The 13,649-nt window shown below is 40.0% G+C and overlaps 1 protein-coding gene across 4 annotated transcripts in view; it reads left to right on the forward strand.

Annotated features, from left to right (window-relative positions):
* SLX4IP (SLX4 interacting protein) overlaps window positions 1–9,196 on the forward strand; it is a 186,029-nt gene extending 176,833 nt beyond the window's left edge. For all 4 annotated transcript variants that reach the window (XM_056567867.1, XM_056567865.1, XM_056567866.1 and 1 more), the window contains 2 exons: window positions 6,769–6,875; window positions 7,595–9,196. In XM_056567867.1, the coding sequence (XP_056423842.1) occupies window positions 6,769–6,875; window positions 7,595–8,285 (798 nt within the window). In that variant the 3' untranslated portion in view covers window positions 8,286–9,196. The remainder of the gene's footprint in view (window positions 1–6,768; window positions 6,876–7,594) is intronic.
* Window positions 9,197–13,649: the final 4,453 nt, after the last annotated feature.

The raw sequence follows: 13,649 nt of genomic DNA on the forward strand, positions 1-13,649 counted from the left end.
CCTGCTACGTTCCTGACCACACACGTGCCGCTTGCCCTGACCTTCTGCTATCCTGAATGAGTTGCCAGATCCCTCTTGTGCCATGTATCTCCTCAGCAGCCTGGGTGGACGAGTCGTGACAGGGGTAGCGACCTGGATGCCGCCTTCCACAGCAAGTCCATCCTGCTTTGCGGCGGGCTCTGGTGAAAACCAGCTGCACTTTAGACTCCGCTCCCTGACACGGCCCCAGCCATCATCAACACAGCTACAGCAGATCTACTACCTCCGTGAGTGTTACAACAGATTTGTAAATTACTTCCATTAAAAATTCTTAATCCTTCCAGCACTTATCATCTGCTGTATGCTGTTTTCTTTTTGGATTTTTCTGTCATGACCACAGTGCTCTCTGCTGACACATCTGTCCATGTCAGGAACTGTCCAGAGCAGGAGAAAATCCACATAGCAAACATATACTGCTCTGGACAGTTCCTGACATGGACAGAGGTGTCAGCTGAGAGCACTGTGGTCGTGACAGAAAATAAATCCAAAATGAAAAGAATTTCCTCTGTAGTATACGGCCGCTAATAAGTACTGGAAGGATTAAGAATTTTTAATAGAAGTAATTTAAAAATCTGTTAAACTTTCTGGCACCAGTTGATTTAAAAAATAAAATAAAATTGTTCCATAACAGTACCCTATTAATCCTTGGGTAATGGTGCTGCAGACATTTCTTTTTCCTAAATCATTGCCATGCCATAAAATTAAGTCGCTGTAGTCCAGACTCTGTCACTGTTCCCACTAGTCTTCTTGCTCACATTCCAGTTAGCACACTTCCCCTTTTTACAATGCTCAAACTGCCCCTGCTGTGAGTACAAGATTTAAATAGCCAGTAAGTTCTTCCTGCAGACAGAGCGTTTGGGTGAGATATTCAAACTATTATTTTAGTTTATCTAGCTACAGGGAGGAAGTAAAGTTTTGCACTTTAAAACGTGTTTCTATTTTTGGATTTTAATTTAATGTATTTTTTGCACATTATTATGGGGGCTGCCATCTTGCCTGAACTGTTTTAACAGCATGTATTGATATGCTTTACAGCTGAACCCTTGGACCACACACAACAATAGACAGGATCTTTCCCATTTATATCACTCGGCAGAGGCTGCTGGGCATTCTTTGTGACCTTTTCAGAGGTCATAGGGGGCGAAATGTTGAGTTCTGCTGTGAATGGTGGTAGATCCAGTGTTATCTTTTTACTGGTGTCACCTTTCACTTTAATAAGAAAGGCATTCCTGAAAAATTATTTGTTCAGAACAAAAAGTTTCAGCTGAGTTTTAGGCCTAGTGGGCAGAAAGGAATCTGCAAAATGTCAGGAATATTGTTATATCTACTATTTATATTAGAAAAACATTAACAACAGTCCCCTCCCATTTTATCCGATACTGAATTGAATAAAGTGTGCAGCTTTTGAGTGAATGATAATAAAAGGGACATAGTTGTGCCCTGTGGGGTTGCATCAAAATCCAATTATGCATGATGCTGATAGAAAAAAAATCTGAGCTTCTTATTTGACTTATTCTTTATGGGGAATGTTTGGGCAGCTCCATAGTAACAGAAAGTGTAACTATTTGAATGATTGATTTTTCTCCCTCAACTGTCTGAAGTAATAGTTGCATCTATTTAAGGGTTTAATGTGTGTAAAGTCTGTTGTGTAATCAGATGATTAGACTGATAATCGGATTAGTATATTATAGTATGTTTAACAGAGTCTGTAAAACCTTGTTACTTTTTTATAACCTGTTTCCTCAAGACAACACAACCAAGTAAAGTGTTTCCAGGAGGACATTTTACTAATTAAAAGGAAAAGACCTATTGACACCCATAATTATTTGTAAATATATTGTAACCATAGATCCTAGAACAGAGGAGAGCTTTGCCGTGATCTCCACTACGTGAGGCTGGGCTGAGGGCTTGGGTGTCGTTTAAAGAGCCAGCGAGTAAATTTACTGCTGTGTTCTAATGAACCCGAGGTGAGGGCCATGTCAGGCAAGTGTCAAAAGTGGTTATTGGGTTACATAAGTGTGTCTGGGGGTCGCCATACATACTTTAACCATTTAATGGACGGATCACTTTCCTTCTGCCCGCACACAATGTTTCTTCCTTATTGAAGTACATTCAGTGCAAATATTAGGTATATATATATATATATATATATATGTGTGTGTGTGTGTGAAATTAAATTTACATATGTACTGTATATGTACAAAATATGTTTTTCTTGGCCTAAGGAACTTGACTTTAGTGATGACTTCATTGTTTTCGCACAAGAGGATTCTGTTTAAGAGATGTGATAAATGACTTGCTAGTTGTTACCACTTAAATGTAACAGCAATTTACATAGGACAGTATTAAAATAAAATAATCATTTTAAGAATAACTCTATAAAATTCAGTCCCCTTCAAGTGAATAAGGCTGAGCTGTAATACCAGGCACAGCCACTACATAATGTATGGAGATGTGCTTGGTAGACAATGAAGTGGCTGCAGTGCTACACCATAGTGCTGAAATTCATACTCCCACCAATTTGATACTGATAGCCTATCCTAAGAAATTTCCCAGCATGTCCACTAGATAAAATGCTGTCACGCCCCCTCCCATAGACTTGCAATGAGGGGGTGGGGCTATGATGTCACGAGCTCCCGGCGCCGGCTCCAGTGTTCGGAACAGTTTGTTCCAAACGCTGAGCAGCAGAGTACCCCTTTTAATGTCCTCTGATGGATTCTTGAAATAAGAATAAGAATCGATAACAATTGGAAACGTTTTTGAGTTTTTATTTGGTGTTTTATGCTACTTTTTTTTTTAAATTACATTCAGTGTTAATCATGCTTTCATTTTTAACCACTATTTTGGGAGATGTAGATACCCATTCTTATGTTGGCTGCCTTTTATTTGGTGGGAATCGGCACCTGCTCTACCCATCTCATTCTTATATTTTACCATCTCAGTGCAGAAGTCGCACAGTTTTCTTTTGATAAAAGCCACAGAGCTTTCCAAGCTGTTAACCCGCAGAATTGTGCGTCCATTAACAACCAATAGAAAAATCACCGGGCATGCTGTTTCGCACGGTTTTCAATTGCACTGCGGCTGCTAACTTTTGCACTGTGAATCCCTATCCTAAGTCTAGCCAAAAAAACAAAACAAAATTCCTGGACTAAATACAGGACACGTGTAGTATCTGCCTTACTGCTGCTAAATCTCATGCTGGGTTAAGACTTGTTATCCCAGAGCTCTGTACATATAACTAAGACAAATTGCAGTATCTGTCTTGTGTCCTCATTGAACATTCCATGTGTATGTTGTATAGCTCAGGTGTTACATAAAGAAACAAAGCAGAAGTACAGGATTGTGCCTATGTGGAACACGGGGTGAGGAAGATTTGTTTTTTAGAAAATATCCTTAGAGACCGTGAGATTTTTTTTTCCTGTGTAAGTAAACAAGTAACTAATAAAATGATTGCAACACCGAGATCTGTGATGTAGCCAGTGCCTGTCTGTCTCAGGGTGAAACAAGATGCTACGTACGTAGATTTTATTTTTTTTCAGCTCACATTAAACAAACACTCTCCAGTAATGCTCTCTCTTAGCATGGACAAAATGAAATCTCCTGCGGTCCATGGAGGAAGTAGAGCCAACAACCACAAACCATGCTCGTCCAAATGTTAGCCTTAGGTTTTAACTCTACAATCGCCAGTGCTAAACGGAACATACTTTGCTGAGTTTGCAGAATGCATAGACGTACAGCAGAGGTCTCCAAACTGTGGACCTACAGATGTTGCACAGTGCACATTTTGGAGACCACTGCCGTACACCTATGCAACATTTGGAAATCCATAGTTTGAAGACAACTGGTGTGCAGTCTCTTGAAATTGTAGTTTTGTAACATCTGGAGCTTCACAGTTTGTTCACCACTGCTGTACACCTATGCTACATCTGGAGGTCCACAGTTTGACCACTGGCGTACAGTCTCTTGGTCCAAAGGCCACGCTGTCACATTATTTGACATATAGGAATGGCATTGACATTTTGCCTAACGTATGCATTTTAAGTGTGCAATAAACTTAAAGGGGTACTCCAGTGGAAAACATTTTTTTTTTAATCAACTGGTGCCAGAAAGTTAAACAGATTTGTAAATTACTTCTATTTAAAAATCTTAATTGTTCCAATACTTATCAGCTGCTGTATGCTCCACTGGAAGATCTTTTCTTATTGAATTTCTTTTCTGCCTGACCACAGTGCTCTCTGCTGACACCTCTGTCCATGTCAGGAACTGTCCGGAGCAGGAGAGGTTTTTGCTTCCACTCTGGACAGTTCCTGAAATGGACAGAAGTGTCAGCAGAGAGCACTGGAAAGAAATTCTAAGAGAAAAGAACTTTCTCTGTAGTATACAGTAGCTGATAAGTACTGAAAGGATTAAGATTTTAGAAGTTATTAAATAGAATTTACTTACAAATTTATTTACAAATGTAACTTTCTGGCACCAGTTGATTTAAAAAAAAAATAGTTTTCCACCAGAGTACCCCTTTAAGTAATTTTAAATGCCCTTCCTGCGCAGTGCTGCATAGAACAGCATTGTGTATGTCACCTCTCACCCCTTGAAATAAAATAAAATGTAAATCTACTAAAATAGCTAAAATTGACAGTGCCACATAAGATGATGACCTTTCATGAGAAGTGTCCTGTTCCTTAAACGGAATGTGTTGTCTAGATTTTTTTTTTTTTACTGACTTTTTATGTGGTGCTGATTTTATTACTGATTTTTATCTGTTTCTATTTTCTAATTGTAATTTTTCTGTTGATTTTATGTGCATTATTATGGGCGCTGCCATCTTGCCTGAGCTGTTTTTAACAGCATTTAATTATATTCTTTACAGTAGGACCCATGGACATAGGCAACAATAGACTGAAGTTGTCCCATCCGCATGCAATGGAAACATTACTGGGCATTCTCTGTGACATTTTCAAATGTCATTGTACAGAAAAGGGGAGACTGAGCTGTGAGCAACAACTATTGTGTGCACCTCTGTTATCTATATACACTGGTGTCACCTTTCACTCTACTGCTGTCTGTGATAATACGGAGGAGAATGCGCAAAAGTGATCTGTACAGAACAAGAAGTGTTAGTTTAGTTTTAGGCCTAGTGGCCAGAATGGAAACTGCAAGATTTCAGGATTATTTTAAAATATAGATAGTAAAATGGAAAACCATGACCAATAGCTATTGAAGTTGTAGGGTCAGCTTTGTTGTGAGCCTAGCTATGACTCTAATAATGGGTGGTCCTCACATTTATTACCTTTTAGGAGGGGTTCTCCAAGGATGAAATAAGGTAGGTCCTGTAGAATAGAAAGAGTAGAATGTTACTTATTGTGTATAGGCCTCATTATTTTATGAATGTCTGTTTGAAAGTTTGTAAACTATAAATGGACATAAGTGTAAACCTGGCCATACACATCAGATTAACAGGGTTAAGTGTCCGATCACGGTGGGGGATGGTTGTGGTGTGTGGATCTCTGCGATCTCCTGTACGGGGCCTGACTCTCACGATCTACTTACCATACCCCACAGTGCTCCAGCAGACGAGCAGGAGGGACCTTAAAGGGGTTATCCAGGAATAGAAAAAGACAGTTAATTTCTTTCAAAAACAGCTCCACATCTGTCTCCCTGTTGTGTGTGGTTTTACATCTTGGCTCCATTCACTCCAATAGAACTGAGCTGCAGAACCACACCCAACCTGGAGACAGATGGGGAGCTGGTTTTAAAAGAAAGTAGCTGTTTTTCTATTCCTGGATAACCCTTTAAAGCCATCTGATATGTATGGGGGTGTCCTGACTTTCCACCAATGGCAGATGTTAGGGAAAAGAAGGATCATGCTGATTTTGATCGTGCCCAATCTTTTTGTTCTCAGGAAAGATAAATCACTGCTAGAGGTGTCTGACAACAAATTGCACCCTTCAACATTCGAAATGTATGCATGTATGGGGAAGTCAGGAGGAACAACCAAAAGTTAATCAAATCCGATTACTAATGTTAATATATAATTGGGAATTTATCTTTAGACATGAATAAATTATCATCCAAACAGGCTAATATCACCCTATGTCATTGTTTCCCACCAAGGGTGCCTTCAGCTGTTGCAAAACGATAACTGTGAGTTGTCATTTTTCAACAGCTGGAGGCACCCTGGTTGGGAAACACTGGTCTATGTTATAGGGCCAGTAATCAGCCAACAAACCTAATGCTTATTTGACGACTATGAGTTGTTTTGACCAGTCCAAAAATTATTGGCCATCTCTAACAAGGCTGAGTCCGTGTGGCCATCTCCACTCCACATTTGAGCCAGGCTCTGCAAACAAGCGCCCATCTAGGGGTATGTTGACTGTGCAGGGTCAGGCTGTGTAATAGGGCCCTGAGAAATGTGATATTGGAAATCACTCTTGTTGATTTAGGGTTATATGCCATAGGACTCACATGATCTACCACAAAATTCTTTATGTAATTCACCCATAGTAAACCTGGCCCATTTGCATGGGGGAGACGTGTATTACCTCATCAGCACCAGGGCTAGATTGTAAAGCTCCCATCCCCCTGCAATTTTGAAGAGCGCAACGAGCAACATCTGTGAGTCTTGGACACCATGAGCTGAACTTTCATCTTGTAATATAGAGTTTCCTGGGTCGGCTTCCAAGGTGATGTCTAATTTTATTGTGTTTTTTTATTTTTTATTGTATTTCATAGAAAGAGTCCTCCAGTGGAACGTCTGAATATTTTGCCGAACACAGGGAATGTGAAATAAACAACATATTGTCCGCCACGCTGACAAAGCAAGCTGTGCTGAAAAACATGTAAGCTCCTCCGAGGTGACGTTCTCATGAGGTGATGGGAATGTCTGAATTTGGGGCCCTCCATTGTTATGTTCGCCAGGCAAATCTGCGTGGACTTCATGTAAAGCTGTGTTGTGTCATAGAAAGGAACAGGCTTGGGGACAGCTGTTCTCCTATGATGTCATGCCCCCCCCCCCTTTACCTGTCACGTCTTCATTTGCATAGCTCCTCTTTAAGGATATGTAAGACCTTGGCACGTGACAGGCTCACCTAGAATTGATGGTCCAATGATCTGAGCCTCTAGAGGCTTCTTCTTAATTCTTATGTACATTGTAAAATATGGCACCAGCTAGAAGAGCATTGAGTAATATCATTAATTGCCTTGGGATAGATTCCTTAAAAAGCCCTATTTATGCTATAATATTTTATTCAGCCTCCACTGAAACTCGATCCTCGTATGCAATATTGACCTTAACATCTGTAACAAATTTAGTCAGCACATTGTGAACTTCTCCATAGCAAGTGACTAAATATGTATATACGTATATCCGTGCATGTCGAGAGAAAATGAGAGGATAAAGTATGATAGCATTCCCTCCCTGCAAACAATGTTTCTTGTCATGGTGATATCTGTATGGCAGCTTTGTTACTGTACAGGACGGATGTTTTGTGAGCCTATTAAACTCGTAATGAATTGCATTGAGCAGCGAGAAGAACAAGCCTTGTTTTCTAAATTACAGAGTAAAGAAGACAAAAGCAGCGACCGATTCCAGCCCAGAATCCGGTAGGGACTGCAAAGCATGCCCTCGCCTTGGGCTAGGGGATTCCGACAAAGGAAGCAAGATTAATACACAATCCGAACCACAGTGTAGGAGTGCAGATCAAGCAAAAGATTGCGTAAATATCAGTCAGAACAACTTGGAGCTTCCTGATGGCGAAGTGGAAAATGATTTTAATAGCAGACAGCCCTGCAGGACTAGCAGCCAGCACAAACCCCAATCTGCAGCGTGGTTACAGACACAAGACCCGACCAAGGCTCTTTCCTGGATCTGTGAGTCAGCGCTGCCAGAACAAAAACAAACTTTACGAACAAGTATTATGCAACAGAAGAGGAGACGATGCAGTTCGGAAGGGAAATCTACAGTCAGCTGCAAAAAAGCAGACTTAAGAGATGATACGTTCAGAAGGTTAACTGAAGATCCTGTAGACCCCTCAGTTTTGAGGGACATTAAGAAGTTGCCTGTAGGTGATGCAACAGAATCTATGAAACCAAAAATAGTCACAGATGAACATGACAAAATGCTTCCAATGGCATCCTATAGCACATGTGAAGAGAAAAATCCTCAAGAGAGCAAAAAGCCCACAGGTGGCCCACCTAGAAAATTAAAACTTCAGAGACCAAAAAAGGGGCCTTCAGATTTACCTTCCTGAATTGAATTCCTAAGGGGTTCTCTATTTTAAATAGGTATTTTAGAGGGGAAAATGTTTATTTTTTTAATCAATCAGGACCAAAAGGTTATACAGATTTGTAAATTGCCTCAAGATAATAAATTCAGACCTTCTATTACTTATCAGCTGCTGTATGTCTCAGGGGAAGTTGTGTAGTTCTTTCCAATCTGACACAGTGCTCCCTGCTGCCATCTCTGTCCATGTCAGGAACTGTTCAGAGTAGGAGCAAATCTCTCTTGCTTTTGATAGTTCCTGACATGGACACAGCGGTGGCAGCAAGATTGAAAAGAACTACACCACTTCCTCTGGAGCATAAAGCAGCTGATAAGGGCAGGAGCAAATCCCCATAGTCAACCTGTCATGCTCTGGACAATTACTGACATGGACAGAGGTGTCAGCAGAGAGCACTGTGGTCAGACTGGAAAGAACTACACAACTTCCTCTGTAGCATACAGCAGCTGATAAGTACTGGGAGAGATTCCTAAATAGAAGTAATTTACAAATCTGTATAACTTTCTGGCACCAGTTGATTTGAAAACATTTTTTTTTCTGGAGTACACCTTTAAGAAACTAGAGCCCAGATGCTCCATCTATGTAAATGATATCTTTGCATGTAGACACCTGTGTTATATAACTGGAGTTCCTGCACACAAACAGGCCAGCTCTTAAACACTACTTTTTCTCGCAAAAGGTGTTGAATACTGTGTATAAGAAAGTTTCACCAATTTTGCCTTTTGACCATGAAGTTTGTTCCATTAGTGGCAACTACTGATATTGATGAGCATTTTACTATAAGGTTCTTTAGTTGTCCTTACCTGACAGATTTGACTCCCTTGAAGGTGTATTCCAGTATAGTAAAAAAAAAAAAAGAATATATAAACACAAGAAGATAACTGCGGCACTCCAAGGTAGTGATCAAGGTGAATAGCGTTTATTCCATCCAGAGACACATGACAACGTTTCAGATGCTACAATGCAGCCTTTCACAAGCCAGAGAAAGGCTTGAGAAAGGCTGCATTGTAGCAGCTGAAACGTTGTCATGTGTCTCTGGATTGAATAAACACTATTCACCTTGATCACTACCTTGAGTGCCGCAGTTATCTTCTTGTGTTTGTATCCAGCCTGGGGGTCCGTGGCCAGGGGTTCCCGCTCTGACCTGCACCCAGCATATATTCATCATTGGGAGTGCTGCTACCTTCTTTAGTTTTATATACTGCTGAGTTGTTATAGTAATAAAAAAAAGCAATTTATACTTACCTAGAAGCTTTGAGGGGTGGGGGTATTGGTCGCTAGAAAACAGTAGTTATCTACTTTTTTTTTTTGTATATCTCCATGTTACAATTAAAGAGGTATTTTGACTTTTATATTCCAATATTTAAGAAAAACATGAAAAATACCTTATGTTTACCTTGGTTGATCCTCTACGACTGTTGTTCTCCTGGAGCCGGTCCCGTTGCACATATATTTGGGGTCAGTGCATGTGCTGTCCCCTCAGCCAATCACCAACTACACTGGTGTCCCACTGGTAATTGGCTGAGCAGGGGAAAAAAACAAGAAACGCTGTGCAACTGGACTGGCTCTAGAAGTGAGGGAGAAAGTAAGGTAAGTATTGTGTTTTTTTTTTTAAATGTTTGCCCCTAGACTTAGCGCATTCTTAGAAAGTAAAATACCCATTTAAGTTAGAATACCCCTTTAATCACTACATAATTAAAGGTTATGATGCCTTCTAATATACAATACTTTGTGCTTTGGTTCCTCACAACTTTCAGAAACTGTTTGTTGTAACTGAATGGGAACACTCTTGTTTGTATCCCAAAAAAAACTATACAGACTCATGTGAGGGGTTGATACAATTGTATCCAGTCTTCAAAAAACTCTCATAACTGGATCAGCCTGGATTTTATCCACCAGTGTCCATACCTCAGCAGTTAGCAGGACTATTTTGTAGCGTTTTTTTTTTTTGGGTGGTAACAAGAATGTTTTATCCACTGACGGCAAACAGATTTCAAAACTAGTGTTATATCTGGAAGGTTGTCAGGTTTTTGTAATTCAATGACATAGCTTTTATTTACATATTTACTGTTAGGCTTCTTTCACACTGCCGTTAGTACCAGGCAGAATAGCGGGAGAAAAATTACTGCTTGTGCCATCTTTTTCTCCAGCTATTCATAACGTCACCCGGTGACCCCCATAATAGTAAATGGGAGCCGCTGGAACCCGTTGTTGCCTGTTGCTCCCCTTCATGAGAATGGCCATTAAAGTAAAAAAAAAAAAAAAAAAAGAGACTTTGACGGCCGTTCTTGACGGAGAGCAATGGCAGTGTGAAAGGGACCTTATTTAAATGAAAAAAAAAGTCTCAACTACTGTTGTTAAGTGGTCAGCAAGCATAAAGCCAAAACTTACACCATAAAGTGTTTACATACATTATTGTAATACGAATACAGGAAATATGAAAACATATTCTTTTATGTATAAAATAATCTATTTAGGGAAAGCTACATTTGGCCAGGTTAACTTAACACAGTTATGGTGCACTGGAGGTATAGTGAGTGCAGAGGTTACAGTTCCATCTTGGTCCTGGAGCCTGAGGGGGCCCTAAAGGTCCCTCTGTCCTATTTAAGGAGATAGGAGCTTTTAGATCTTGCACTGGAGCTAGAACTTATGTCTCTGCTTGACGCATCTAATCTGCAATGCAGAGGATTGTGGTCTGTACCTATGGACTTGTGTTGTTAGACAGGGTTTACACTGTGTTGGGGCTCTACATTGCAGGTAAGCATTGGGATATGCTAGCAAAAAGGTACGCTGATGTCTACCGCTGCAGATCCACATGGGATCTATTCACTCTACTGGTGACTAAGTTTGGTCCATTTTCAGGAAGTATTGTTTTGTGAGATTCAGAATTGTAATCTGTTAGTAGACTACTTTTAGTCCAGAGAAAGCCTTGGAACTCCACATATTGCAGTATCTGTGTGTGATGCAGAGCAGGAGGTATGTGTCCAGTGTGATGGGGTGCTTTTACATGGAGATAAAGAATCATACAAGAGAGTCCTGAGCTTCATGATGCTTGTGAGTGACAGTCCCGTTTTGCAGAAAGTCAGTTTGGCAAGTCACTTAGACTATAATTAGTCCATTAATGAGAATGGGCTCACTGGAGTTATGCCGTGGTCCATGTTAGAGCCCTGTGCAAGACTGTTTTCTTAATCCTGTTCCCGCCTGCTCCTGCTGGATTTGAGACCATTACCACCTGCTCCCGCAATTTTTGTGTTCCACTCCAGCCCGCTCCCACAACATGTGTGTTCAATCCCGCCCGCTCCCTCAAAAGTTTTGTCCCAGCTTTTAGAGATAGTCCCCCTTGCCATTTCATCAGCCCTTATGGCATTTCAGCGGCTTGCGGGACTGCGTAGGATTTTACTGGACCTGCTTTATGTTCTTTGACTGCCTGCAACAACCTCTTTACCGGTTGCAAGTTTTTTATTGGGTCCTGAGGGATCCCAATCACGATGCAGGGCTCTAGTATATGTCGGCATCCCAATGTATACTGATGACCTAAAGCCCCAAGTGCCCTTTGAACCCAGCTTTAGTGCAGTGTTATGCCTGCAGACACATCCCCTATGCACAGTGTTGCTATCATTGTTTTAGTATAAGCTAGCCCCCGACAGCCAGGGTCTGATCAGTTGTTTTATTATTACATTTATGTCTTTATAAATAACTCTTCCAGTGTAACTGACCTATACATCTTTGGCTTACAATATTTACCCATCACCCAGTGCATGTACCAGTGTTTTCTGCCTTACTGTTCAGTGCATTTGTTGCTTTTATGTTTTGTTACTGTTTTTTAATAAAGATTTGTTACCTCTAGGATCTGTCATACAATATATGCTCAAACCTAAAGTTAACATTGTATCTACTTGTTTACTTTGCTTTTTACCAAGACAAAGCAGCCAAACGGGTCTAACATCAAAGTTTTTCTCCGTATTGAATGTCAGTACGTCTCAGTCTAACAAACTGCGAAACGTCATTCAAGGACAAATATTGCTGAGCTAATTGCTGACTTTCCATGTAGCTGAAGACTCCATGTGGTTTGCCTGATGGCACCGTACACCATGAACTGGCCTCAAATCACTAAAAGCTGCTGCATCTATATACACACGCATTGGTGCAAATCATGTCGCAACCGCACGCAGGATGTAGCTGCTCTGAAAAAAATATAAATACATATATATATATAGTATCATGTAAACAATAGTCAGGTCATAGCCATAATTATAGCTTCATTGTTGCGTGCTCTTGAATTTACTTTTGCCTTTGTGATAAATACTGATATGATGGAATGCAGAACAATGTACATACTGTACAGTGCATACCTACAGGTTTCAGCCAAGGTTGATGATGAATAAGCATATATGCCAATCAGGTGTAATTTGTCCCATAGAAGTGAATGAGATCTTAACAGTGTGTATGAAATACTGTGAACACCGGCAGAGGTCTGCTCTGTGCTCAACAGAAGATTGTGATATGCGGTGAGCTGGTTTTCCTTTTTTACCAAGAGGCTTAAGGCAGTGCTGGCAAATAATGGTGGCCACACAAAATATTTGGGCCAAATTTGGACATTTCCACTTAGGGGTGTACTCACTTTTGTTGCCAAGGTTTAGACTTAACCCCTTAAGGACAAAGCCCATTTTGGCCTTAAGGACCAGAGCGTTTTTTGCACATCTGACCACTATCACTTTAAACATTAATAACTCTGTAATGCTTTTAGTTATCATTCTGATTCCGAGATAGTTTTTTTGTGACATATTCTACTTTAACATTGTAGTAAATTTTTGTGGTAACTTGCATCCTTTCTTGGTGAAAAATCCCAAAATTTGATGAAAAACTAGAAAATTTTGCATTTTTCTAACTTTGAAGCTTTCTGCTTGTAAGGAAAATGTAAAATGTATATTACAAATATTTTTTTTTTTATTCACATATACAATATGTCTACTTTATGTTTGCATCATAAAATTGATGAGTTTTTACTTTTGGAAGACATCAGAGGGCTTCAAAGTTCAGCAGCAATTTTCCAATTTTCAAAAAATTTTCACAAAATTTTCAAATTCAATATTTTTTAGGGACCAGTTCAGTTTTGAAGTGGATTTGAAGGGTCTTCATATTAGAAATACCCCATAAATTACCCCATTATAAAAACTACACCCCCCCAAAATATTCAAAATGACATTCAGTCAGTGTTTTAACCCTTTAGGTGTTTCGCAGGAATAGCAGCAAAGTGAAGGAGAAAATTCAGAATCTTGTAGACCCAATTTTTGCTAGTGGTAAAAGGAAACAATTTTTACTTGTATTTGTAGC

The sequence above is a fragment of the Hyla sarda genome, chromosome 3 (genome assembly GCF_029499605.1).
Source record: "Hyla sarda isolate aHylSar1 chromosome 3, aHylSar1.hap1, whole genome shotgun sequence".
In the NCBI taxonomy this organism is placed as follows: domain Eukaryota; kingdom Metazoa; phylum Chordata; class Amphibia; order Anura; family Hylidae; genus Hyla; species Hyla sarda.